This window comes from Zalophus californianus, chromosome 1 (genome assembly GCF_009762305.2).
Source record: "Zalophus californianus isolate mZalCal1 chromosome 1, mZalCal1.pri.v2, whole genome shotgun sequence".
NCBI classification, from domain to species: domain Eukaryota; kingdom Metazoa; phylum Chordata; class Mammalia; order Carnivora; family Otariidae; genus Zalophus; species Zalophus californianus.
Window position 1 is genome coordinate 215,692,721 of NC_045595.1, and position 27,972 is coordinate 215,720,692.

The 27,972-nt window shown below is 52.2% G+C and overlaps 1 protein-coding gene across 9 annotated transcripts in view; it reads left to right on the top strand.

Moving 5' to 3' along the window:
* PCNT (pericentrin) overlaps window positions 1-27,972 on the top strand; it is a 127,786-nt gene that overhangs the window by 59,279 nt on the left and 40,535 nt on the right. For 5 of the 9 annotated variants that reach the window (XR_003517818.2, XM_027581722.2, XM_027581727.2 and 2 more), the window contains 14 exons: window positions 1,709-1,858; window positions 5,654-5,805; window positions 9,935-10,095; window positions 10,292-10,530; window positions 12,038-12,200; window positions 12,737-12,949; window positions 16,376-16,408; window positions 17,835-18,064; window positions 18,935-19,051; window positions 19,153-19,173; window positions 19,905-20,111; window positions 23,568-23,738; window positions 23,972-24,124; window positions 26,678-26,854. Coding sequence is in view for 8 of the 9 variants with exons in the window: in XM_027581722.2 (XP_027437523.2) it covers window positions 1,709-1,858; window positions 5,654-5,805; window positions 9,935-10,095; window positions 10,292-10,530; window positions 12,038-12,200; window positions 12,737-12,949; window positions 16,376-16,408; window positions 17,835-18,064; window positions 18,935-19,051; window positions 19,153-19,173; window positions 19,905-20,111; window positions 23,568-23,738; window positions 23,972-24,124; window positions 26,678-26,854 (2,187 nt within the window). In the remaining variant the exon portion in view is untranslated. The remainder of the gene's footprint in view (window positions 1-1,708; window positions 1,859-5,653; window positions 5,806-9,934; window positions 10,096-10,291; window positions 10,531-12,037; window positions 12,201-12,736; window positions 12,950-16,375; window positions 16,409-17,834; window positions 18,065-18,934; window positions 19,052-19,152; window positions 19,174-19,904; window positions 20,112-23,567; window positions 23,739-23,971; window positions 24,125-26,677; window positions 26,855-27,972) is intronic. The other 4 variants (XM_027581725.2, XM_027581729.2, XM_027581724.2 and 1 more) reach the window with 3 other exon arrangements.

Genomic DNA, 27,972 nt, shown 5'->3' on the forward strand with positions numbered 1-27,972 from the left:
CTTTTCTTTCTTTTTAAATATTTTATTTATTTATTTAGAGAGAGGGGGAGAGAGCGAGCGAGCAGAGGGAGAGAGCGAATCTCTGAGATCATGACCTGAGCTGAAATCCAGAGTTGGACACTTAACCAACTGAGCCACCTGGGCGCCTTTCTATTCACTGTTCTTTGTTCTTTTTTCTTTTTCTTTTCCACACTGAATAATCTTATTTGATCTATCTTCATATTTGCTGATTCTTCTGCCCATTCAGATTTACTGCTGAGCCTCTCTAATGAATTTTTCATTTCAGTAATTGTACTTCTCAGCTCCAGAAGCTCTCTTTAGTTCCGCTTTCTACTCTCCTTATTGAGGGGCTCTGGTTGGGGCATGCTTTCTCTTACTTAGCTTTCACTTTGTGTGTGTGTGAGGTAAACAAGGAGTGAACTCTTAGAGCCTTCTCAGGTTTTCCTTGATAAGTACACAGCCCTATACCTGCTTTCTAAATTCCCAGGAATATGTTGGAGCCTTTCAAAGCTCCCTATTGACGTCTCATTCTCTAGTGTTTTGTTTTAATTTATTTGAGAGAGGGAGAACAGGCAGTGGGGGTGTGGGGCAGTGGGAGAGAGAGACAGAGAGAGAGAGAGAGAGAGAGAGAGAGAGAGAGAGGGAGAGGGAGAAGCAGGCTTCCCGCTGAGCAGGGAGCCCGACGCGGGGCTCGATCCCAGGACCCTGAGATCATGACCTGAGCCGAAGGCAGACACTTAACAGCTGAGCCACCCAGGTGCCCCTAGTGTTTCCTTTTAAGTTTTATGTTTTCCTCTTATTGGCTCCAACTGTGATCAGTTTATCAGTTTCAGGCCACTGTGATGTTGAACAGTGGCTGCTGATGGATTTTGATAAATGGCCTGGGGATAGGATTGTTGACGAGTGAGCTCTGTGAGATCATCTTTGAGAATGGAGCTTTTTCAGTGAGCTGCAATATTGACCAGTTAGTGACAGTTGGCGGGGTGGTGCTTTTGGGGAGATCCAAACCCATTTTGTCCCCCCAACCCTTATGACCGCTGTTTTCAAAGCTATACCAGAGGTTGGAGTGATGGCCTTAGGGCAAGTTTAAATACCTCAAAGTTGCTGTTTTGATGGAGACTCAGACTTTGTTTGTAGTAAACTCTGGATTGTTACAAGTCTTTCTTAATTTCCAGAGCTCTGAAAAAGTTGATTTTTACAGTGTCAGTGTTCTCAGTGCTTTTATAGAGGAACACATTTTTGGAGGTCCTTATTCTGCCATTTTGGAAGTGCTGCCTCTGTATTTTTTTTCTTTTGTTTTAAGCTTATTTCATTAATATAATTTGTTAGGTGAACCTTATGAGAAACAGTTTTTATTATTTAGAAAGAAAAAGGGTTTATGTTTTAAAACCAAAGGAATTTATGTTTCTAAATATCTTGGATTCTGATGGTCATGTTAGCCTGGTGATGGATCATTTCTTCATGTGATCATTTGGGAAAGGTAGCGAACTGTCTTCTTTATGTTCTGTATGAGGAGCACATTTGAATACATGTTCGCTGTGGGTAGTGGCTTTGTCCCTTTTGATCACTGCTCTTGGCACAGTATGGACTCAATAAATATTTGTTGAATGAACTGTGGTTTAGCAAACAGCAGAGAAATGGAACAAGCATAATTTTTAGAGCTTAGTGGCATTTTTGTTGTTTTTGTTAATAACATACTTTTATACAGGGTGAATTTGGAAGTGAAAAGAAGAAAGTTGCTTTGCATGAAAAGGAGGAGACACATAGGCTGGAGTGTGAGCAAGCACAGTCTCTTTACCAGAAAGAGAAAGAGTCTTTGTTTCTGCAGCTTCAGGAGAAGAATAACCAAATTCTGCAGGTATGTGGCACATGTGTTTTCTTTGTTATTACTTTTTTGTGTGTGTGGTAAAATACGCATAACATAAAATTTACCATGTTAATCATTTTTAAATGTACAGTTCCGTGGTATTAACCCTATTCGCATGGTTGTGCAACTATCACCGCCATCCGTTTCTAGAACAGCTCATCATCGTCACAAGCAGAAACTCTACCCCCATCACACCCTAGCTCCCCATCTCCCTCCCTCCAGCCCCTGGCACCCACTCTTCTATTTTGTGCCTCGGTTTATTTGACCACTTCCGGGACCTCCTGTAAGTGGGATCATGCAACATTTGTCCTCTTGTGTCTGGTTTATTTCACTCAGCGTAATGTCCGTGGGGTCCATGCATGTCAGAGTGTGGGTCAAAGCTTCCTGTTTTTTTGTGGCTGAATAATAAATACTCCGTTACATAGAGATACCACATTGTATTTCTCTTCACGGATTTATCTGCCGATAGACCTCTAGATGTTTGTTTCTCCCTCTTGGCTGTTATGAATAATGTTACTACGTGTACAAGTACTGTTGCAGTCCCTGCTGTCAGTTCTGGGGTGTGCGTCTAGGAACAGGATTGCTGGGTCATATGGCGACCCTGTCTGTGTCTTGAGGGGTTGCCATACTGTCTTCACACCGGAAGCCCCATCTTAGGTTCCTTCCAGCTGTGCACTGGGTTCCAGTTTCTCCACACCCTCACCAGCACTCGTTTGCCACCTTCTCTGTTTATAATCGCCACCATAGCGGGTGCGATGTGGGATCTCGTCGATCTTATCGTGGTTTTGATGTCCATTTCCCTGATGATGAGTGATGTGGAGCATCTTTTCATGAGCTTATTGGCCATTTGTATGTCTTTGAAGAAATGTCTGTTCAAGTTCTTTGACGGTTTTTGAATGGGGTTTGGTTTTTGTTGTTGAGTTCGTTATTTCCTTTGTAAGTATAGATGTATTATTTATACTATTTTCTTTTTTTTTTTTTCAAGTGAGCTGCACACACAATGTGGGGCTTGAACTCATGACCCTGAGATCAAGAGTCATATGCTCTACCAGCTGAGCCAGCCAGGCACCCCTATTTATACTGTTTTTTGAGATAGTCCCACAATGTAGACCTTTCAGGATTGTAATAATCATGTTTCCTTTTCTTTTTTTTTTTTTTTAAGATTTTATTAACTTATTTGACAGAGAGAGATAGTGAGAGAGAGCACAAGCAGGGGGAGCAGCAGCGGGAGAGGGAGCAGCAGGCTTCCCGCGGAGCAGGGAGCCCGACGCGGGGCTTGATCCCAGGATCCCGGGATCATGACCTGAGCCGAAGGCAGACGCTTAACGACTGAGCCACTCAGGCGCCCCCAGAAAAAACGTTTTGTTAAGATGTTTATTTGTACTTCTTTTTTGATCAGTGTTGCTAGAGGTGTATCTGTTAGGTTTTTTCCCCAGTCACCATGCACTTTTTTGTGAAAGGGAGGGAGCAGGACGGGCAGAGGGAAGGTCTGTCCCATAGGCTCAAAGACTGGGACCAGCCACTGCGGTGGCCTGTAAACTGCTGGCCGTCACAGGTGTGGCTACCTCACCCCGCAGCCGATGTGGGAATGGGGCTCCGTGCTGCGCATCCGGCAGGAATCTGCCGTCTGTTCACACCCCACCAGCTGGGGCCAAGCCATGCCTGGAGCCATCTATGCACCGCTTTCCTGTGCTGGCAGCATTTGGGTTCACTGTTCATCTTCTCTTTTGTTTGTTTTTGATCCTTGTTTGCCATCTTGGTGTGACATAACCAGTGGTTTATAATTTCCCTACAAGCATAGCACTGAAATTATGTTTACAGTTCGCTTTCGTTCCTGTAAGAAGGGGTTTCAGAATTACACTCTTATTTTATCTGATCTTTGTTTCTTTTTTGTACTTTCTAACGTTTTATGGGTGCCACTCTGGTATTCTCTTACCAATTTTCTGCCCCATGCAAACCTGCTTTTCCTGCTCCTGGATGAAAAGATGTCCATGCCAGCTGGGTGTGCCCCAGGCACACGGCTTTTCCGCTTGTAGTCCACTTGCTTTTGGGCTCCACCTGTCTGATCCTGAGCTGGAGGTGTTAGGCATGTCACTCATTGGCTGGTCCACTGCCCACAGCAGCTGTGAGCACCCATTGTTCTTGATTCTTGACAGTGGTGTGGGACAGGCATACGGTCTGCCTGTCTCTCTGCTGCATGTGTGTGCAGTCATGCCCTGTCATGTTTCCATTTAAAGCAACTTGGTCACAGTACATTATTTTACATAAATGGCAGTAGTTTTTTAAATCTCCACTTAAAAGGCCTTGTGTCTGAGTCTGAGGTCATAAGAGGATATGAAAACAGGGCAGAACGTCTAGCCCGCAGCCTTCAGCGTTGGCGTCAGGAATCCCCTTTAATGTTGCTGGGCCAGTTGCATTAAATATCGAACATGAAATATTCCTGGATTTCCTTTAGCCTAACATCAGACCCAGAAATGTAATTAAATGAAAAGGCTCAAAAGTCCTAACAGCACAAATCATCGAGTCCCCCCAGACCACAGGATCAGAGCAGACTGAGCTTCCCAGTTCTAGAACATGGCGTCGTGCCAGGGGCGCCATTGGAAGAAATACAGGATGTGTGTTGCATCGGTAACTAGAATCGACTGGCTCCGGTTTTAAAGCTTTGCCTTTGAAGTGTGAATGTTCTAGGAGAGAAGGTGCCACCAGGAAGGCTAGAGTAGCAGTAAGTCAAAAGCTCAACTCAGAAATAGCTGGAATTAGCTGCAGCCTCTGAGAGATCTGTCTCCATGAACCACTCAGCCTTTGGCTACTGCCGCCACTATAATGAAGCACGGGGTGCCGACGCAAGTGGGGTAACAGCCCATTAGCAACAAGATTACATGTAGCTGATTCTGCTGAAGGTTTCTGTTAATCACAGCAAACACCCACAGGAACACAGGGGACTTTTTTATTAGAGTTAAGCATAGCTCTCCTTCTTCCCCTGCATCACACCTTGGCAGTTTTTAACATAAAACAAGATGCCCATGTTCTTGTCAGTAAACTCAACCAGCCCTGAAAAATCACGGTGGTTGGCAGTGGGCTCAGGTCACTCTGTTGCTGGGAAGACACACTTGTCATTTCACTAAGCTGCATGACAAAACCACAATGACCTGTGGCCAATGCTCAGGAGCCTGGGGAGCCTATGGTAGCCAGGGATGCCCAGGGCAGCTGGTGCCACCCAGCCGACCAGCCCACTGAGACCCCATGATTGTTGACTTTTTTTTTTTTTAAGATTTGTTTATTTAGAGAGAGCGCGCATGCACCAGTAGGAGGGGCAGAGGGAGAGAGAGAATCTTAAGCAGCCTCCATGCCGAGCACAGAGCCTGATTGGGGCTCTATCCCAGGACCCTGAGATCACGACCTGAGCCGAAACCGAGTTGGATGCTCAACTGACTGCACCACCCAGGCGCCTCTCTTGGCTCTTTTTTCAAGGAGAAATATATAAGCATGATCTTCACTTGCCTGGAAACTAATATTTATTCTGAATGACCATAAAAGAGATTTTGAGTTCTTATTCATGAGAATAATGTCTGGTGAATTTGCCCCTTCCTCTGGTGCCTGGGGCAGGCTAGAATGCTTATGTATTCTGATTTTGTAGGCAATGAATGATGGTGGGGTGGGGGCTCTATTAGTAATTTTCACCTTTAATCACTGTCATACTTTGCCATATTTGTTAACTGGGGTGATGAGTGTTTCTTACAGAAGTGTATTCCTAAAAATAAAGCTGTAACAATTTTTCCTCAACAGCTGAAAGACCAGATTTTACTCTTAAGTCACGAGGTGGAAGAGTGCCGTTCCGAACTGGAGAAGCTACAGCAAAGACGTGAAAGGGAAAACCAGGAAGGCACCAATCTCATCTCGATGCTCAAGTCTGACATGGACCTGTCTGCCCGCGAAAGGTCAGTCCCACTCCTCTGTCACCTGCGCCCTAGCGCACAGAGATGCTGGGCAGGATGGAACCCTGTGCCACGTCCTTCTCATTCAAAAAGACTTTAAATATCAAGAAAAGTACTGAGTGATGTAAGATGCCTATACACCCGCCACTCACTCTGCCAAATCTTCACATTTTGCCAGACTATAAAATGTGATGCTATAATGTGGTGTTAACCTTAAAATTAAATTGCCAGGTTTTTGTTCATTTGTTTGTTTTCCTAGCAACAGGTGGGCTTATTCAGGAATAACAGAATCGCAGCCCAGGACACACTGGCTGGTGCCTCACCGGGAGCGAGGCTGGAGAGCGCGGGGAAGCTCTTTTATAGAGGGGTGGGGGGCTGGGACTGTTGTAAACAGAAAGTCCATTGCCAGTAAACTGGGTGTTGAAAGCGTAGTGGTTTCTCATTGGCTGAGTTGTGATTGGCTCCCATTGGCTAAGCTGTTGCTGGGCAGAAGGAAACCTGCTTCCTCCTGTCGGTACAGTAATGTGGAATCTGGTGGAAGTGCCTCTTGCTGACAGGTCTGCGGCCGGTAGGGCTTGAGAGCTCCCCCTGCTGGCTTCCTGACCCATTCTAATCGGGTTTTCTTTTAATTTTTACAACTTGCCCCTTTTGAGCAGGCTCTTTCCTTGAAAGCATTGCTGATCAAGAGTCAGGTGTTTCATATTTAGTGGTCTTGTCCTTCAGTGCCAGGAATGACTTTCCTGGTTGTCCTACATCAGAAAATGCTGGCTGGAGGGGCCCTGGGAGGCTCAGTCGGTGAAGCGTCTGCCTCCGGCTCAGGGCATGATCCCAGGGTCCTGGGATCGAGCCCTGCATCGGGCTCCCTGCTCGGCGGGGAGCCTGCTTCTCCCTCTGCCCCTCCCCCTGCTTGTGCTCTGTTGCTCTCCTGCTTGCTCTATCAAATAAATAAATAAAACTTTTTTTTTTTTCAAGACTGGCTAGAGGGCTGGAGGTGACTGGAGTCACACCCTCCCCCCACCCCCAGTGTCCTGGCTCTTTGCAGCAGCAGAAACTATAAGTTTTTTGGTTTTGTTTAGGGGCCTTTACTTGTCAGATTTGAAAGTTGAGGATTTTAGCAGTTTTTTAGGTGACTCATGTAGGATGTAAGCAGCTGGTTTGCCATAGTCACCAAATCTGGAGTGGGCAGTTTCCCATTCTGTCCTGGTCATTTTTTAAGAGAAAGATCCCAGTTCAGCCTGTTAAAAAATAGAGTTAAATGCTACCCAGCTGGATTCAACATCTAAAGAAAGACTAGAATGGTCTCAAAAGACCATTTGGAGTCCATTGTAACGGTCATGAAGAGGTGTATTAGGCTTTTGTGTACGAGCCTGAGTTTTGTCCCAATCAGCAGGCTTAGGAAAAGCTACCGTACCTGCTCAGTGATTTCCAGCATGTATTCTAGCATCCTGACCGAAGTTGATGCTAGATTCTCTAATCCCCCTTGGGATGTTTCCTTTGGGCTAGTTTTATCCAGTGCTTGGCGTGGCCCTCACCAACAAGCATGTGGACTAACAGATATAAATGTGAGAAACCAGGTTGGTAAGTTTGACTAACTCTGCTAAATTCTTCAGCAAACCTATCGGAGCCCTTAGTTACTTTAGGAAACTCTTTTTAACTGTGGCTCGCAATTTGGTCTTGTCCAGAGAACATAAGAAGCTTGAGGTCTGTGCAGATCCTCAGAAGACTTTAGAGAGGCAGGTTTTAATAGGTTGAGGAGAGGAGGGAGGGGGAAGAAGGTCAGAGGAAAAGGAAGCCTGGCAGAGAGAGTAGAGGAAAATGGCTCTGGGGGCAGGACCCCAGTACTAGTTCGTCCCAGCAAGGGGATGGGCGGAAGCTCAAGAGGCCTCAGAAGCCATTCTGACTTCTTTTAATTGCTTGCCTCAGTTCATTTATTTTTTTATTTATATTTTTTAAAGATTTTATTTATTTATTAGAGCGCACAGTAGGCAGAGCTGCAGGCAAAGGGAGAAGCAGGCCTCCCGCCGAGCAGGGAGCCCAATGTGGGGCTCGATCCCAGGACCCTGGGACCATGACCTGAGCCGAAGGCAGACTCTTAACTGACTGAGCCACCCAGGCATCCCAATTTGCCTCAGTTTAGAAATATTTTGTAAAGAAGCAAACAATCCCGAAAACATCTGGAAGCCTCAAGATACCATTTAAAATAGGCATCCCACTGAGGTTTTTTTTTTTTTTTTTCCTTTTGGTAAAGAGCCAGGGCTTTTTAATTTAATTTTGAGTAAAAAGTTTAGGGAGATCAAAAGTTCCTCGTAATGGCCATCAAAGTCCTAAATTAACTTCTGGTTAAGTCAGTCCACTTAGTTATAAACGCGCATCATTTTTAAGCATGAAACCAGCTGGCGTCCCAGTAGCAAACATTTTGCAAATGTCTCTTTGGCCCGGCTGTGGTGGCCTCCCATTGGCTGGGCTTTGATGGGGGGGATGGGGTGGGGAGAGGAAGAACCTTTCCTCCCACTGGGTTGGTAAAGACCCACGTGCCAGGTGCTTCTTCCTGCCGGTCCGCTCCCCCCTGCTGGCCTGGCCCTGCTGTAAATGTGATGTCCCTTTAGAGTTTTTTATAGTGGGCGCCAGTACTGATCTGTCCCTTTGTTGTCTTTGGGAGTCTTATTTAAGAAGTCCCTACTCTGGCACCATACAGATCTTCTCTCTTTTGGGGTCTCAGACTTTGATTTCTGCTTTTGGTGTAGGGCTGGAGTGTGCCTGGGGCTGTGGCATTACCCGTGTGTTTGTACCTGACGTCAGGACAGTCTGAGCACCTAGCTCAGCACCATGTGTTGGCGGGTGCAGCTGGTGCAGTCCTTTCTCTGGGCCCTTCCCCCGTGTTCTGTCCACTGCGTGCAGCGCCTAGCAGTCCTGTTGCTCTCTGCTGAAGCCCCGGACCCCGTCCACAGCAGCTCCTGTGCAGGTGTGCACCCTTGAGGGTCAGGAGAAACCAGCTTGGGCCAGCCAGGCCTTGCTCAGCCCTGAGCTGGATGTGCAGAGAATGAGCATCCTTCTCACTCTGTCTAGACCTCCTTGAGTTCTTCTGCATGGTTTCCGAGCTCTCCACGGAGAGCCTGTGAGCCTTTTTAGCACCTGTTTACAGCTGCTTGTGGGCTGGGTGCTGACGCCTCCGTCACCCTCAGGCACCAGGGTGAGGACAGAGCACTGGCCCCACACGGGAGAGACATGGCAGAAAGCAGGCGATCCCAGGTGTCTGGGAGACCGTGGCCAGCTGGGTGAGCGGCGGCTGCAGACGCCCCGACACCCACGAGTGTTTGGCATTTTTGAGGATCATCCCTGGCCTGGACGGCGTGTGAGGAGGAGGCGGGGCCAGCTCTGAGGGGGACTCATGTTTTCTCAGAGGAGAGCTGACACCTGCGCTCCCTGACCCAGCATATCCGCGGTCATCCTCGCGCCTGCCTCCCCCCACTGCCCCCACGGGGCCTTCTCGTCCTGTGCCTGCCTTGCCCTCTATCCTCAGGTCTCGGTCGCCACCTGTGGCAGCCTGGGCAGCAGCAGGGAGCCATTGGGCCCCCAGCTATCCGTATGCTCCATAGTCTGCCCCGCTGCTTCCTTCCCACCCATCCTTCCTGTGTCTCTCCCCTGGTGCCTTAGCCCTGTAAGGGGCAGCTCCCCATGTGTTTTGTTCAGTGATGTGTCCCCATGTTGGGAGCAGACCTTGTTCCGGGCCCACGAGGGGGATGCGAACCTGGGAATGGATGGGGGTGGATGAGCCTGTCTCCTGCCCACTTGGCCCTGGCATCTCCCCAGTGTGAGGACCCTGCACCAGCTCCAGCTTACACGCAGGCTGCAGCGCTTTGCCCCCAGCTATATCCTGGACAGGGTCACTGTGCTCTGGACGGAGAGGGCCACGTTGGTGCCCCACTGTCCTCCTGAGGGTCAGGAAGGCTGTGAGTGGGGACAGGGACCCGCTAAAACTAGCAATAAGATGACGTCTTTTTTAAGTCAAGGGCAGCAGCCCAAAGGTTTGGTCTTGTTGGCAGAGCCGCCCTCTGGGCTGTGCCCCTCTTGTCTGAGTCAGACAGTCAGGGTCGTGGCTGACAGCCCACTCTCTGCTGTGTGCTTTGTTCAGGAGAGCGCTCCAAGATGCTCTGCGGAGGCTGCTCAGTTTATTTGGAGAAATGCTCAAGGCTGCCATCACCCTGAAGAGCCGGATCGGTGAGCGCGTGGGGCTCTGTCTGGAGGACGAGGGCCTGCCTGATGCGCAGCCCAGTGGCCAGGCCCTGTCTGCAGGTGAGTGCCAGGACAGCCCGGCGCCTGCAGCCCCTGGTCTGGGGCACCGGGTGCTGTCCTCCTTCCCTGTTGGGGCTGATGCTTGAGATGGGTCGTTGCCTTGGGGACATGGGTGTGCTTCTCCTTCAACAACACTGTCGTGTGAGCTTGCTTGCCACGCGGAATATGCAGGTTTCTGTGTGTGCTCACTTTGCAGTACCAGTGCTTGATGAGATGTGGCCTGGGTCCGAGGCAGCCCTGTTGGAGCTGGACAAAACTTTGTCTGAATTTGTGGAGATGTCTTCAGACGCTGAAATTAGCAGTCATATCTGTGAAAGCTTTTTCATGAGCCCAGAAAGTTCGCTGGAGTGTGAGCAGCCAATTAGGAGAATTTACCGGAGCCTTGGCCTGGCGGTGGATGGCCTGCTGGAGCTGGCTCTGGACTCCACCAGGCAGGTGAGACATGGCTCTGGGTGCTGTCCGTCCGTGGCCCTATTTTGGCTCCTGTTAGTGTTTCTCTTTTTCTGAGAAGGATAATGGGTTGAATAAGTGGATAGGTTGAATGGTTTGGTGGCATAAGCTTGATGGATGAGGATAGCACAGCTCCCAGGCGCTCCACTGGGCGCCGCACACGCGTGTTTCTGATTCTCGACTGTAACCTGCAGGGTGAGAAGGGGAGTTGGCACTTTCCAGGTGGATCTGGCTTCCCTTGCTATTCTCTCCTCCTTTGGGCATTGGGGGCAGAAAATCAGTTCTGGGTGTGCACCTGCCTTCCTCTCATTTTGTTCAGATCTTCTGTTACTACCACTGATATTCTCCTGTGTGTTTTTCCTAAGCAGAAGTCTTTTCTGAACTGAAATTTTGGAAGCAGTAGGCTTGCTGTCAGTGGAAAGTAAGAGCTGAGTGTCAGGTGAAGGACACATGGTTCGGTCTTTTGCCTTTACTCTGCTTTACCCTCTGCACTATTTTAATTTCACGTTGAATATATTTATGTTTAGAGATTATCACTAGTAAAGGGAATTATGTTTGTTAATCTTTTAGAACATTTTAGACAGGAAAGACCTTAAATATGAATGTATGAAAAGCAGTATGGAGATTCTTTTTCCCATTCAGCCCAATTAGAAAATAAGCATTTTTAGCCAAAACATTGCTGTTTACATCCCAGAAATCCTTGAGTAAGTTTTCCCCACCTGGTGAAGGTATGAGAAGAGGGAGCCTTGGGGCTGTTTTCAAGGGGAAACCCGTACATGCCCTCAGAGGCAGGGTCTGGGGAAGCTGGAGTTGCATTAAGTGGGAAGGAGGCGGAGAGGCCCAGTGTAGGTGCTCAGGTGTCTGTCGGCGCGGCTGGGCGTAGGTGTTTGAACTCAGAGGTGCGTCTGGGGCCCCCAGCCTGTCGGTGGTGGGGAGCCTTGGGCTGGGCAGGGTGGGCTGCCGGGGGAGGAAGGGGAGATTGGAGCCTGGGACTGAACCAGGCCTGGGTGGCATCAGAGGGGGCCCGGCGGGGCCTTGTGGTGACTGAGTCAGGGAGGGTCTGCGGGTGGTAAGGACGTGTCAGGCCCCCTGCCCGCTGTGGTGACCGGCCCAAGGAGCCCTCCCCGTCTCCTCCTCCACCTGTAGAGTGCCAGGTGGTCATCCCTGCCCAGGTTCTAGGATCTCAGTGGGCAGTTTCTGTGACCTTTGAAACGCACCTTCTCCTTAACAGCTTTATTTCGATAGTTCACGAACATGTAAATTTTCTGTGCGGCGTCGCATGTGTTTGTGTGCAGGATTTTTCCTTCTTGAAAATTGTGGAATGAGCAAATTTGTCCAGTAATTGTGACACAATATTGAACGTCAGTATCGTTTCTTACAGGATATCTGTCGTTTTGTCAGAATTCTACTTGTGCCAGAATTCTAATTCTGTTAGTGTTAACGTCAGCTTTATTTTAATGTGCAGTTCCGGTTTTCAAATGTGTTTTAACAGCTGGAGGAAGCACGTCAGATTCATTCTCGTTTTGAGAAGGAATTTACCTATAAGAACGAGGAGACCGCGCAGGTTGTTAGAAAGCACCAGGAGTTACTGGAGCGCCTGGATGAGGAGAACATGGCCCGCACGCGGCTGACGCTGGAGCTGCACCAGGCGCAGGGTGAGCGCCGGCCGCGGCCGGGGAAGGGCTGCAGGGGCCACACAGGCCAGAGGCATGAGGGAAGGGCAGGTGTTAGCAGAGGTTTTAAAAGCAAAATGTCAAACTAAAATAAGGCATGGTGTGAGGCCTCAGTGAAACAGCTTACAAGCGCAGTAGCGCTGCTCCCTGGGCTGACAGCCTCGGCCTTGCCTCATGTGGTGAGACGAGAGTGTCGGTCCTCCCTTCTCAGGCGGTGGGTGCCCCAGAAAGTGACATTCCTGGCCCCTCTGACCCCCACACTGCCGGTGTTGTGCACGCGTGGTGTGGGGTGTCTTGTACGTGGCCGCTCTAAGGCGTGTCACCTTGTCCAGTGGCTCCCGCGCCTCTTGGGTGCACCAGCCCTGTGCCGTCCATCCAGGAACGGGACACAGGCGTGACCACTCAGCTCTCACGTCCCACGGCTGACATCTTGCTGGGGCTGGGATGCCCTTGTCTGGCCCATCATTTTGCTCCTCCAGCAAGGCCTCAGCAGTTGGGTCTGTCCCCCGTCTCCTCAGGCATCATCGAAGGGTTCAAGGTGGAGAAGGCCAGCCTGCAGGAGGCTCTGGGCCAGAAGGAGACGGCCGAGCGGAGCCTCGCTGTCGAGCTGGAGAGCCTGAGGCAGCAGCTGGAGCGGGCGACCCAGCAGCAGGCAGAGCTGAAGGAGGAGAACTCTGCCCTGTGGACCCAAAAGGAGGCCTTGGCCGCAGAAGCGGAAGAGAGAGAAGCTGGTAAGAACTGCCGGCTCCGGGGTCGGAGGCTGGAGCTGCAAAGGGCGGGACCAGGGGCAGCAGTCTTGATGCCTTCTGCCGACGCTCGCTCTGGTGGAGGATCAGAGGAAGGAAGGCAGGGGCCCTGCGCTGAGGGGCCTTGTGCGTGCCGGCTGGCGCAGCACCCCCCGCATTGCTACTCCGTGAGGCTGGTCGTCCTGGTGGCCACTGAGCGCTCTTAGCTGTGTGAGGTCAGAATCACTTCTGGCAAACAGGAGCCTACTGAAAACGTCACTGTTGTCAGTACAAGACCTTTTCACTGTTTGAGGCAAATAGCCAAGACTGTGGGAAAATGCGGGCTACTTAGATTTTTATTTAACATTTTAAAAAATCGTGTAACATTAACCTTAAGTAGGAAAACATAGTTGTAACGAAAGTTCGTTGTGATTTCAGGTAATTAGAGGTTTTATATTTAAAAGATTTCAAGTGTGAACAGTCAAAACGTGAAGAGTTCAGGTTGTTGAGTTGGCAGGTGGCAGTGTCCTCGGGCAGAATTGGAAGAAGCGGCTCTGCGTGGGTTCCCCAGAACCCTTGGCTTCTCCCCTGCTTCTCTCCCCACCTGCCCTCACCCCGGCCAGCTTCAGTGCGTGTCCCCTTGCTTCCACAAGCCTGGAGCGGGCCGCCCCTGCCTCCTGGGTTCTGGCTCAGATAGGTCGTAGTGCACAGGTCTCCTTTGTGGGACAGGCTTAGCCGTTTTTGTGCCATCCTGAACAAGTTGGGAAAGTCATTTTTCTTTCTTTTTAATTTCCCTCAATATACAACCAGCTCTTGGGGTTGCTGATCATCGCCATTTTCTTTGTCTTCCACTCATTGGTTTTTGGCCTTGTCTTTATTCTTTCTGGCCGCCTTCGTCCTGTGAACTCTCTCGGGTGAGCGCTTACTCGTGCTAAGAGGCAGGTCCCACGGCCGTGGTTTCTTGAGGCAGAGTGAGTTGTCAGTGGCTCTTGGTTTCCACCCACGTGGGATGTTCCAGAAGGTCTGCATGTAATCATTCCAGACCTCTTCTTGCTTGGCTGTCTTTTGGTAACATCTTTCTACCTATACGTATCTCTGCTCCTTTTCCACTTTTTGAAGGATGTTGAAAACTTAACTCGGCTTTGTTTTTTCTCTTGTGTGTCATTTTCACCCTTTATTTTAAGTCTCTTTCCCCCTTCAATTGTGTCTCTTGTGGATCTCATGTTAACGTGACTTCTGAGAAGCTGATGTGTGGTGTCTCCGATTGTGTTTTGTGGCTGTGCCCGCAGCCTCTCGGTCCACCTGCGCTCTTCTGGTGACCTGTTCTCTTTCCCGTGTCTCTCTGGGTAGAAGGGACTTTCCTCTGCTGACCGTAAGCTGTGTATCCAGGTCTCCTTCTGTGTTTGCTCCTTCCTTGTTCATGCCAGTGTCTTGTGTCCCCAGCCCTGAGCCTGTCCCGTTCTCCTCTGCTCTCGTCTCTGCCTGGTGCCCAGCCCCCCTAGTGTCAAGCGAGGCTCCCATTCATGCGTGAGAGCATGTGTGCACGTGGGCAGTTGCGTTAGCAAGCATATGTGTGAGCGAGCCTGTGAGCCTGGGCATGCACCTGTGTGTGTGTGTGAATGTGTGAGTGGGTGTGCACCTGTGTGAGAGCAAGCCTGCGTGTGAGCCTGTATGAGCACGAGTGTGGGCATGTTCCTGTGTGAGCACGTGTGTGTGGGCGTGCACCTGTGTGAGTGAGCATGTGAGTGTGGGCGTGCACCTGTGTGAGTGAGCACATGAGTGTGGGCGTGCACCTGTGTGAGTGAGCACGTGAGTGTGGGTGTGCACCTGTGTGAATGAGCATGTGAGTGTGGGTGTGCACCTGTGAGTGTGGGTGTGCACCTGTGTAAGAGTGAGCACGTGAGTGTGGGTGTGCACCTGTGTGAGTGAGCACGTGAGTGTGCACGTGCACCTGTGTGAGTGAGCACGTGTGTGGGGTGTGCACCTCCGAGTGTGGGTGTGCACCTGTGTGAGAGTGAGCACGGGACTGTGAGCAGGCACGTGTGTGGGGGTGAGCGAGCACGTGTGCTCTGTGGATTCTGTGCCTTGTGCAGGACCCCTTCTGCTCATTCTCAGCTGTTACTGCCCCAGCCTGAGGGTCTGTGGGGTGGCCGGACCCACACCCCATCCACTGAGTTTACCACTATAAACGTGTGTACTTCCGGAGTGTGAGGACTTTAGAGATGGGGCCTGAGCAGCTGAGCAGCGGCACAGCCTGGAGCTGGGAGCAGCCTCATCTTCACTCCCTGAGGCCTGAGTGGCCCTACCTCTGTGAGGTGCATCCCCAGCGGCTCGGCCGTGCCTGGGCCTGGATCCTGCTGCATGTCTTCCCGAGGCTGTGGACACAGCTGCCCTTCTGTGTCTCTGGTTGCCCCTGCGCCCAGAGCCCTGGGACTCCTTGGCAGAAGTGAGAGCGAGGCCAGTCTTTGCTGCTTCCCTTTGTCACTCCTCTGGGGTCCTCTGGGCTCCTTGGTTGGCTTTCTTCTTACGTTGTTTGCTCCAGCTGAATTTCTTCTCTGATCTCTCTTCCTCTCCTTTCACCCACCCACACAATTCTGTGCTTCCATTTCAGGACTCACGCATGCTTACGTTGTTTAAAATTCTGTCCAGGGCGCCTGGTGGGCGTGTAGACATCAGACTCTTGGTTTCGGCTCAGGTCAGGATCTCAGGGTGGTGAGATCGAGCCCCGCGTTGGGCTCCCTGCTCATAAACAAATAAAATGCTGTCCATCTGCACAGCACCTCCTGACCTTCCCCGACCACGGGCTTCCCCAGCTACGGTCCAGGGTGTGGTCCTGATTCTGCCTGGGGTCCTCGTGAATGTTGACCAACTTTCTAAGAGCTTTTGGAAGTCCTTGCACCTTGTGGGGAAATTCAGCTCTGCCTCGCCTGTTTGCAGGGGTGTGGCATGTTTCGTGGCTGTTTTCAGGGCAGCGCCTTTTATCCCTTGTGGGGTTTTTGTCTCCTTTAAAAGTCAGTGCCATATTCTTGGCATCCAGGACCTGCTGCAACCCAAAGGCAACTAGTCTGCCCGGGCTGCCCTCACAGAATAGTGCAGATGGGTACAACCAACGGACACTTGTGCCCTCTGTCCTGGAGGTGCAAGTCCACGATAAAGGCGCTGGCATGCCGCCCTCTGATGAGCGCCAGTCTCTTGGCTGTGTGCTTCCATGCAGAAGGGGCTGGGCGCTCTCTGGGGCCTCTGGGAAGGCTCAGATCCCATTTGTGAGGCTCAACGTACGGATGTTGGGGGGACACAGATGTTCAAACCATTGGGGTGGCGTTACGGAAAAGCGTGGATGTTTGAGACTGTCCAGGACCACAGACGTGCCCTGGAATCCTGCTGACTAACTTTCTGTCTCCACGTCTGAAAATGCTGTGTTTTCATTCATAGGCACTCCTGTTCCCATAGCACACGAGGACTCAGGTTTGTAAACTCAGTCCAGTGATTGCTGTGTGAGACGAGCGATGTCTGCACCAGATTGCCCCAGTTTTTTACTAAAGAGGAAAAATACTTCAAGGCTTTTGTGGCAAACTTTAACAAAAATACCAACTTTTAACCTTCTGAATTGATACATGAACATGCACAAGCATTTGTCCAGTGCTGCTCTGTGGTTACTGAGCTACGGCCTGTGCAGCTTTGCAGGGAGCCACGTCTGGTGGTAGATGCGTTGCCCTGGGCCGGGGGCCAGCTCTGGGGGCCCCGGAAGTCTTGAGGGAGGGGCTCAGGGACCCCGAGTGGAGCTCCTGGGCCACTCTGACTTCGTAGGTGGCCCTCAGCATGGCCTGAATGGCCACATGACACCTTCCCCTCAGTACCACCTGCATGGGGCCACGTGTGCTGTGGTGGGTGCCCTTCGTCCAGCATGTGGCCCTGAGGATGGTGCTGTCTGGGTGGCTCCAGGGGTGGGAATGACCTTGTTCTAATTGCATGTTTAAGGTAATTTACCCTCGGTGCTGACTTACTAGCATGAGAATCGATTGGGAACGTTCTATTAGTGGTGACGGTAGTTTGGCATAAAAGACGGACAGATTTTTATAAAACAAAAGGAGTTTTGAAAGCTAGTAAGATGTAATTAAAACAAGAAATTAGCATTTCAGTTTGGGGATAGTTTGAACACTTCAGGATTCATCAGAGGCAAGCCTCCTTTTATTATAGATGCTTATGAAATTTACAGTTTCCATTTGGGTTATGGCCTTATCATCCAGTTAATTTTAGATTGGCTTTTGACATACTGATGGCTGGACCCTTTTCCTCCAAGATGCTGTCACAGCCCTGGGTGCACAAGGAGGGAGCACGTTATACATCGAGGCTCGTGTTCTCTCTGATGGAAGTTTTAAGCTATGTATTTCTTCCATACTGGAGAATATATTTAACGTAATTCCTAGAAAATTAACAGATGTGTCTTTTGGAAATACCATGATACAGTCTTCTCGGACTTCAAAGTTTTTTATTTTAGGCAATCTTAATTTAAAAGATTTATATATTTTTTTTCTTCCTTCTGAAGCACTTGACTTTATTTTCAGGGGGTATTTGGCTAAATGCTGGCTGTTAGGGTGTGGGCTTAGTGTCGGACAGGACACAAGCTCACACTGGCTTGCAAGTGCATGTTCTTCCCCGGAGGTGTCACCTTGTTTCCGTGGGTTGGGGTCTGGAAGCCTTGGGGACGCTGCGCCCCTGCCCCCTGGCCAGGCTTTGGGCTGGGGCTTCCAGGGAGGCTGGACATGTGTGTGCTCTCTTCCCGGAGGGCCCTGTCGTGTGGGGCACCTGTCGTGCATGCTTCATGCCTCTGCTTTAGCCCAGTACCCTCCCTGATCGCGGGGCTCTTCTTCCTTTTCCTTTGTATCTTTAGCTCTTCGTAGGGAAGTGGAATGTCTGACCCAGGAGCAGTCGGAGGCCAGGAAGCAGTCCGAGAGAGACCGCGCAGCTCTGCTTTCCCAGATGAAGGTTTTCGAGGCTGAGCTGGAGGAACAGCTGTCCCGGCATGAAGCGTGTGCCAAGCAGGCTGAGGAGCTCTCTTCGCTGAAGCAGCAGATGGTGGCTCTGGACAAGCACCTGCGGAGCCAGCGCCAGTTCATGGACGTAAGCATCTTGACTACGTTTTATTTGCGTCCCTGGAAGTCACCTTGGTAGTGTGAGCTTCCATGACACAGCGTTAGGGCTGATTCATGGCCAGGTTGTTGTGGTCCCTTTGCTTCTCCGTGCACGTCTTGGGGGTTGTCGACATGTTCCTGTGAGTGGCCTGGAGGGCCCTCCGACAGCCCACATCACAGGCCCTGCGTGCCCAGCACACTCCTCCCCAGTCAGGCCCGAGCTGTCTGCTGTCTGTCTGTCCGTCCTTTCTTTCGTTCTTTTGTTCTTTTGTTCCTTCTCTCTCTCTTCTTCTCTCTTTCTCTTTCTTTCTGATTTTATTTATTTGAGAGCAAGAGAGAGCACAAGCAGGGGGAGGAGGGAGAGGGAGAAGCAGGGTCCCTGCTGAGCAGGGATCCCGACGTGGGGCTCAACCCCAGGACCCTGGGATCATGACCTGAGCTGAAGGCAGACACCATGCCTCACTGACTGAGCCACCCAGGCGCCCTGTGGCTGTTCTTTCTGTCCACGTTCCCCAGGTGCCCCGTGGCTGTTCTGTCTGCGTTCCCCAGGCTCCCTCCCCCCGTGGCTGTTCTTTCTGTCCACATTCCACAAGTTCCCTCTCATTGTACCTGCAGGGTCACCCCTTCATTTAGCTCCGTTCACAGAGTGCCTGTGACTGGGAGCCCACTTCCTGGCTAGTGGACGCATGTGGGAAAGAGCAGGGCTGGCTGCAGTGTGAGAGGCCTGCTGGGCAGTCAGCGTCTGAGCAGGCGGTCTCCTCTCCCGACCTCATGCCTTCCCCCTTCCCTGTGGAGGGAGAAGTGCTGTGTCCCGTCAGCGCTTCTGAGATGTCCAAGCCAACTGCTTCTCTCTCCACAGGAGCAGGCTGTTGACAGGGAGCACGAGCGGGAGGAGTTCCAGCAGGAGATCCAGAGGCTGGAGGAGCAGCTCCGACAGGCGACCCGGCCACGGCCCCAGGGCCCCTGCGTCCACGACGTAAGTAAGCACGCCCCTGGCAGTACCTGTCCAGCAGCCGTTCTGTAGGCTGGCTTAACCTTTTGAATGATTTTTTCTTTCCATGTACATGAAAATGACAGCAGGAGCCACTGTATGAGCAGGTACAGCATGTCGTGGGTCTGCATGGTGGGCGTGCCCCTCCGTCCCCCCCCTGCCACCCACCCACCCCCCCCCCACCCCCCACCCCCCCGCACCACCGGTGGGAGGGCTGTTGCATGCGGGCCTGTTTCTTGCTTGTTTTTCCTGCTTCTTTCTGCTTAGAGCTGGACCTGCCTGGCTTGGCTGTGGTGGATTTGCTTCTTTTCAAACATTGAGCCCTTTGAGATGATCGTGGGTTCATTTTCAGGCGTAAGCAGTCAGACAGACGTCCCATGCACCCTTCACCCAGGTCCGCAGGGTGACTCCCATAGGGGTAGAGCCCACAGCACCATGTGGGGTCCCCTCCCATCCACACACCTGTCCTCTTGCTGGACAGTTACACAAGCGGACCAAGCAGTGTGAGTCCGTCTGGGACTGACCTTCACCTGGCTCAACTCTGGACCCCGCCTGGGGTGCCACCGTGCCTGGCTCTTTTCTCGTTTATTGCCCAGTAGCTTTTCTACTGACAAAATTAACTTTATTTTACTAATACATTTTGCATTCATGTTTTTCTGCGTCTCTCCTGAGAGAATGCCTGTGTCACAGTCTCACCATGATCTCTCACTCGTCTCCTGGTGCCACCTCCCCGTGGACAAGCTCGCCAGGGGTCGGTGTTCACTCAGCCGTGGCATGTGCTTTCTTGGAAGATCACTGTTTTCACTGTTGTATTTTTCAAGCAGTTTTGTTGTCTTAGGTTGAATTGTTACAAGAACAGTTGAGAGAGAAATCAGATGGGTTTAATGAGTTGGTTATAAAGAAAGAGTTGGCGGACAGAAAAATGTTAATCCAGGAAGAGGAAATCAAACGTCTGGAGGAGACGAATGTCAGCTGCAGAAGAGAGGCGGCCCAGCTGCGGGAGGAGCTGGAGAAGCAGAGGGACGCCGTGAAAGCCTTGCAGCAGGTAGCCGCCTGTGCCTTGCTGGGGGCTCCATGGGGCCGGCGGGGCTGAGCCCTCCTGGCGGGGCCGCTGTGCCCGCGCTGTGCTGGTGTCCACCCCAACCCCTGCTTTATTTCCTCTAAGGGGAGCATCCCCTTGCATCTCCTGTGCTGCCCGGCCCCAGGTGCACACACTTTGCTTCACTTCCAACCCTTCTTCTGGTCACCAGGTGACTGTGGAGGCTCCCCACATGCCTGCAGACCCTGGCAGGGGGCCTTGTGACTCCGTTCACGCACCATCCACCTGGAGATGGCCTCAGACCGAACGGGCGAGGGGCTCAGTCCCTTCAGGGGTCATTCACAAGTCCTGTTGTATCAGTCGAGGTGTCTGTGACCTCCTCCGGGTTGGTTGATTTGCTAGAGCGGCTCATGGGTCTCAGAGAAACCGTTTACGCACCAAATGGCCAACTCATTAGAAAAGGATGAAACTCAGGAACAGCCAGATGGGGAGAGGCAGAAGGCAGGGCATGGGGGGAGGGTGGTGGGGCTTCTGTGCCCCCTCCAGGTGCGCCACCTCCACGGGTTCCCTAAGCCGGGAGCTCCCTGAACCCCAGTCCTAGGGGGTTTTCATGGAGGCTCACTCCCCGGAGGTCAGGGTGGAGAGGGAGCCGACAGACCAGCCCTAATCCCACGGCTTGTCCGCGGGTGACCTCCAAGGCAAAGTCAGGTGTGTCCATGAGACACTGTCACGGTCCTCACTCGGGGACTCCTGGGGCTTCTAGGAGCACTGAGCCGGGAGTCTGACCAAGTAGGTATTTCCTCTTAGGAACCACAGTGTCCCCCCAGAAAGTGGTGTGTTTCATCCCTTTGATTGTACTTTTTTCTTCCAGAGAGTCTGAATTTGTCCGTAGTAATTTTTTAAAGTCAGGATTTTAGGTTCAGAAGACCTTTGTTAAATATTAACTTAAAGCTAATTATAATTATTTTAATTTTTGAATTTAGAAAGTATGTCAACTCCCCAGTAAAAACACCCTCCAGGGACAGTTTTTCATACTGTCGTTAGGATCATGCATTGATGGCATATGATGATGTTGGTGTCTGAAGTTCACACCGGAGGCCCTCTGGCTGCTTGGAGCGGCCGGCAGTGTGGCTGGTCCAGTCCCTGTGCCCTCCCTCCAGCCGTTTGGCCTAGGAATGGAACTGCTCTGATTTTCGTGTCTTCCACGTCACTGGAGGTTAAAGGGGTACTTGAAAAGTGAGGGTCAGGAGACCCTTACTTTAGAATCAGTTTCGGCCCCAAGACCAGACCGGCTTCCAAGAGGAGAGTTTGATTCTTGAACATGCGGACAGGGGCAGTTACCTGAAGTCAGGCTCTTCTGGAGGACCAGCACTGTCTCGGGAGAGACACCCAGCACAGCAGGGGCGCCCTGCCCCTGCTCTAGCCACTTCCTGTTCTGGCTCAGGGGTGCACCGCTCAGTGCAGGGCGGCTGCATGCATCAGTGCCCCAGGCAGCCTTCCCTGCTCCCTCCTTCCTGTTCCGTTTCCCCTTCCTTCCTCCCTCCGTCCCTCCTCCCTCCACCTCTGCTCCATTCCTCCGTCCCTCCTCCCTCCACCTCTACTTCCTCCATTCCTCCGTCCCTCCTCCCTCCACCTCTGCTCCATTCCTCCGTCCCTCCTCCCTCCACCTCTGCTCCATTCCTCCGTCCCTCCTCCCTCCACCTCTACTTCCTCCATTCCTCCGTCCCTCCTCCCTCCACCTCTGCTCCATTCCTCCGTCCCTCCTCCCTCCACCTCTGCTCCATTCCTCCGTCCCTCCTCCCTCCACCTCTGCTCCATTCCTCTATCTCTCCTCCCTCCACCTCTACTTCCTCCATTCCTCCATCTCTCCTCCCTCCACCTCTACTTCCTCCATTCCTCCGTCCCTCCTCCCTCCACCTCTGCTCCATTCCTCCGTCCCTCCTCCCTCCACCTCTGCTCCGTTCCTCCGTCCCTCCTCCCTCCACCTCTGCTCCATTCCTCCATCTCTCCTCCCTCCACCTCTGCTCCATTCCTCCGTCCCTCTTCTCTCCACCTCTGCTCCATTCCTCCGTCCCTCCTCCCTCCACCTCTGCTCCATTCCTCCATCTCTCCTCCCTCCACCTCTACTTCCTCCATTCCTCCGTCCCTCCTCCCTCCACCTCTGCTCCATTCCTCCGTCCCTCCTCCCTCCACCTCTGCTCCATTCCTCCATCTCTCCTCCCTCCACCTCTACTTCCTCCATTCCTCCATCTCTCCTCCCTCCACCTCTACTTCCTCCATTCCTCCGTCCCTCCTCCCTCCACCTCTGCTCCATTCCTCCGTCCCTCCTCCCTCCACCTCTGCTCCATTCCTCCGTCCCTCCTCCCTCCACCTCTGCTCCATTCCTCCATCTCTCCTCCCTCCACCTCTGCTCCATTTCTCCGTCCCTCCTCCCTCCACCTCTGCTCCATTCCTCCATCTCTCCTCCCTCCACCTCTACTTCCTCCATTCCTCCGTCCCTCCTCCCTCCACCTCTGCTCCATTCCTCCGTCCCTCCTCCCTCCACCTCTGCTCCATTCCTCCGTCCCTCCTCCCTCCACCTCTGCTCCATTCCTCCGTCCCTCCTCCCTCCACCTCTGCTCCATTCCTCCGTCTCTCCTCCCTCCACCTCTACTTCCTCCATTCCTCCATCTCTCCTCCCTCCACCTCTACTTCCTCCATTCCTCCGTCCCTCCTCCCTCCGCCTCTGCTCCATTCCTCCGTCCCTCCTCCCTCCGCCTCTGCTCCATTCCTCCATCTCTCCTCCCTCCACCTCTACTTCCTCCATTCCTCCATCTCTCCTCCCTCCATCTCCGCTCCCTCCTTGCCTCCTCCCTTCACCCCTCCTCCCTCTCCCCCCACCTCTGCTCCCTCTGTCTTTCCTCCCTCCATCTTTTCTCCCTCCTCCATCCCTCCCTCTTTTCCTCAGTAAACATTTCTTGAGCTTATTAGATGCTACAGGTATAGAAAATGCCTTTTTCCCTTCCACAAAGTTGAACCACTTATGTAACTTGTCCACTTAATTTGTTGTGACTGATTTCTTCATAGTAAATGTTCTTTGAAAACTTTTTAATGAGACGTTAATGTGCATTATACAGTTGGACAATGTCATTGTCAGCTGTTACCCTATTTTTGGACAAGCTCTTTACCTTTTTTTTTGTAATAGCCAGTAGTCTAGAGACTCTTTTGCATCTTCTTGAACAATTACCAGTGGAATCACAGGCGCACAGTGCAGCTCTCTGTCTGGATCACATCTTTTACCAGGTGGATCTCTGCTCTGGGGCACGGCTGGGCTGGATCACACGTCTGGCGTGCACAGGCATGCTCGGCTGAGCGCCAGGAGGATCTGAGGACACTGTGCACTCACATCACAGTTTGAGGCCCCCGATTCCTAAAATACTTAACTAAATTAAATTCCGCCCCCCCCTTTTTCTTTTCCGTCAGGATAAAGAGGTATTACGGGAGCAGCAGATGAGTAACTTGCTGCTGGTGTCCACACTGCAGTCTAAACTCAATGAGGGCAGATGCCCTGTGCCTCCTGCAGGCAGCTGTCCTGAGGGCCCGGAAGCCCTGCTGGAGGCGGCGCAGAAGGTGCTCCAGCAGCGGGACAGCGAGGTAAGTGTCGGGGGCTCTGAGGGCTCCATCTGCTCGGGCTGCTGGTGAGTGCAGGACACCCACCTGATCTGGGAGGTGGTCTGTGCCTGCCGTATACTACACTTCGTGATTTTAACAGTTACAAAACGTGAATAACTCTTCATGACCTGTACTTTTAAATGTTTTAAAGTAATATAATTATTGAGTGATTTAGGATATTAGATAATCTTTAATATTTTCTGTTTCAATGAAAGGTTTTGGACTTAAAAGAACAATTAGGAAAGATTAAAGATGACTTAGTAAGTAAGAGCAACGAAGTGCTGCATCTGAACTTGAAATTAGACGCAGAGAGCCGCCGTGCTGCTGTCAGAGTGCGGGAACTTCAAGAGGAGAACGCCAGCTTGAAGGTAAACTGGGGAGACCCACCCAGACACCTGAGTTCATGTTGGTTACGTCCATGCTACAGCCGGCCCTGGGGGCCGTGGGTCGCGGCGCAGATGTCGTGGAGATGGCCCTCCGCCACCGTTTCGGGAGGTGCCTGCCTTCTGTTCAGAGGTCGGCAGCTGGGGCGGCTTTGGAAGGTGTAGCGCAGGGCGGAGCCCAGAGCCGCCCTGATGCTGCGTCCCTCGGGCACCATCCTCCGCATCCTGCTTGTGGCTGTGGGAGCCCGGGCGTAGAGGACGCTTGTGGGACTCACTGGAGGAGAGACGCAGCCCTCTGATGGCAGGAACTGTGAAGAGGAAATAAATTGTCACCTTTGACCTAATTTGGGTCCTTAAAGGGTACCCCGATCTAGAAGAGGTGACTTTTATTTAATACCTGCTCATTGTTAATCTTTGGTAAGAGCAGGATGAAAAAGAGATCGATTGATCGTAGAGTGGGTGTGGGGGGCAGAAGGAGAGAATTGAGCAGACTCCTGATGAGCGCAGAGCCCGACAAGGGGCTCAGTCTCACGACCCCAAGACCATGACAGCTGAAATCAAGAGTCGGGTGCTTAACAGACTGAACTGCCCAGGTGACCCCCCAAAACTCTGTTTTTAAATCTTCTGTTATCTTAATGTGCTTTAGTGGAGAAACAAGTTGTAAAGAAACGGCCTTAGTGCCGAGCCTTCGCCTGTGGCACCTTGGCAGCTGTTGGTGCGTGAACTGAAGGCTCTGGAAGACACTCAGGGCGTGGGGTTCATGTGGACCCTCCCAGGCTGTGTGTGTGACCTCAGTGAAAACAGGGTTTTAGGCCAACCCCAGGCAGCAGGCGTCTTCCTGGTGGGACTCCCTCCCTAGTCAGTAGTAAATGGGAAACTGTTTCCAGATTGAGTGTTAGTCTTTAAAACTGTGGCTTGTTGGGCTGCTTCCCGTCTGCCAGATCAGGGGCTGCCCCCACAGCCCCATTTTGTTGGCGTGGTTATTGTATTTCCATAGGCGTTTCTGCAAAACAGAGAAAAGGAGATCATGTGTGTGAGCGAACAGCTCGAGGTGCAGCTGGCTGGGATGGGAGGTGGTGCTCTCCGTGAGGTAGGCCTTTCCGGGGCTGGATGCTCCAGACCATGGTTCTGCACCGAATTGCGCTCGCTGAGGGACAGCTGCCCCCCTGCTACGCTGCCGCTGGGTCGCGTGCACCCCTGCTGGCCACCCTGGGGGTGGCTGCCACTCAGGCCTCGTCACCTCCACAGCGTCCCGCGTTGTAAGGAACCACCTCAGCCAGAGGGGGACCACACGTGCGTGCTCTTGGCCTGCATGTCCACCCGTGTTCTCAGTTCCCAGCTCGCGTGGTCTTCCTTTTTCGGGCAACCAGTGTTGCCCCTCGCCGGCCTCGCCTGCCCCATCTGCCCTGTAACCCGGAGGACCATCAGAGACCTTCCCATGCTGGGTTTATGTTTGTGTCGTGATTGTGGCTGGTTTGTAGTGCGTGCTTTTTCATCCCGTGTCCTTAGTGCAGTGAGTGCAGAGTCACTCTGGAGAGTCCCAGCCGTCGTCCGTGCATGCAGGGCAAACACAGGCTGGCCGAGGGGCTCACCGCCCCCGCCAGAGTTCCCTTTGCTAACTGTCCCGTTCACAACACAGCACCTAGATGTGTGCAGTACCCCGCTGATGCCATCTGAGTCACAACCAAAAATTCACCTGTTTTCTTACTTTTGCTTTCAGTATTGGCCAGATTTGATTTTGAATTGAAGGGCGTTAAGTGGTACTAGTGAAACCAAGAATTGTTAGAAACCCTCAATTTTTGGGAAGTGAACATTGGACTGTAAGAAATTGGCTGAGGATTGTTAAGTGGAATGTAAATGGGTTTGTCCCTGTTAGTGGTAGTCTTAAGAGAATGGAGTTTGGAGCCCTGTCGATAACCATTTCAGTCTGATTTTCCGTTTTCTGTCTTTGAAGTCTTTACTGGATATTTAACATCTGAGTTTCAATTGTGTTATCTTTAAAGTATGTATAACAACAGTTCTTACCTTAAAATTGTTGAGGATGCATTCAGTGGCACGAGTGATGGCACGCTCCGAGGTCTGGGGTGTTACAGTGCCCGGCCGGAGCAGGGGCGGCCCCGCGTGTGCGCCTGGCTCGGTCCCGAGCCCGATTTCCTTACTTCACTCTTATTCTAGTGTTGGAATGACCCCTAAAATCTCCTGTTAGTAATTTCTATCTGTAATTTATCCTGTTTAGCATTAAGGAAGCATACGTTCTAAAGATGGCGGCCTTCGTGCGGAGGTGCCGTGGGGAAGCGGCCAGTTTGCGCTGCCCCGCCCGCGGTGGACACACAGCTATAACCAGGTGTCCGAGCAGGTGGTGACGCAGCAGCTGTGTGACCTTGTGAGCAGTTTGACGTGTCTGATGGAGCTGGGGGGCAGCATTTGGGTGTTTCCAAGAAGTAAACGTTCCCACAGCTGTGAAGTCCTGGCAAGCTGGAGGAAGGACGTTCTGAAGGTGAAACATGTTTTTCGCGTCTGAATGTGCTTTTTCCTCAGGTCCCGTGTGACAGAAGCTCAGAGATCGAGGAGCTGAGATCCATCATTGAGAACTTGCGAGACAACCAGCAACGCCTGCAGAGAGAGAAGGCAGAGGAGGTGGAGCAGCTCCACGAAGTCATCGAGAGGCTGCAGAGAGAGCTCTCGTGCGGGGGGCCCGCGGTGCACGGGGCCGAGGTTAGCGGGCTGCTGGGTGACCCCACCGTGGGGCCTGAGGCACGGGCAGCGGCAGGGGTGTCGGGTCAGCGGCTCCCCCTGGAGGCCCTGCCACAGTGTTTGTGGGCTGCAGAGGAGGCCACCATGAGGCAGCGGGCCAAGCTGGAGGGCAGCGCGGCCCTCCAGGAGGCTGAGGTCCAGGGCTTGGTCTCCCAGATCCAGGCCTTCAAAGCTGCCCTGCAGGCAAAGGAGGCCAAGGTCGCAGAAAGGGACTTAGCAATCGTTGCGATGAAGCAGCAGAAATCGGCCCACTCCGCTGAGCTGGAGACCGTCGTGATGGCCTTCTCCCACTTCTGCCTTGCCCTGGCCGCTGAGCATGAGCCCCCAGAGCTGCAGGGGCTCCGAGCGCAGTGTGTCCACCTCAGCAGCCAGCTGCAGGTGCGGAACCAGCAGTTCCTGAGCTGCCAGAAGCGGCTGGGCAAGCGGCAGGCGTGTGGGGCCCGCCTGCACTCTTGCGTGGAGGGTAGCTCCCAGGGATGGGGCCCCAGGGCTGAGGAGGCCGCATGTGACGAAGAGTCGCAGCAGGATGCGGCCAGCAGGCCCCCATGGCCATGTCAGAGGCCCCCTCTTGCTGGTTTGCTGGAGGTGAAGCGTCTGTGCATAGGGAGCTGTGGCGTGCTGGGAGACCCCGTAAGAGGCCCTGACCCAGGCTACGGGTGGCCGAGCACTATGGCTAGACCAGGGGGGTGGAGGTTCTCTCAAGGAGAACTTACTGTTCCTCCTCTTTTCTTTTTAAATTTGAAAGCGTGTCCTTTCTGTGGTAGGCAGCAGGGGATGCAGTTTCCGTGGGGAGGCTCCTGATGCGGTAGAGATGAACCTGAAGCTCGTGGCTCCTGGGTGCATTCAGGGTCCATAGAACCTTAAGTCTCAGAACGTTGTGTACATGGTGAAATCGCACCAGGGATTTCACTGTTTCATACAGCTTTAGACTGACTGTCGTTGTAAGTTATTTAATTAAGGTTTTCAGAGTCCTGTGATTGGGAACATTGGATGAGATGGAGATATGGAGATGGCTTTGTGTTACACAGGCTCCCTGGATTTTCCTTTCTGAGTTCTAACCAGTTGCTCTATTTTTTTAA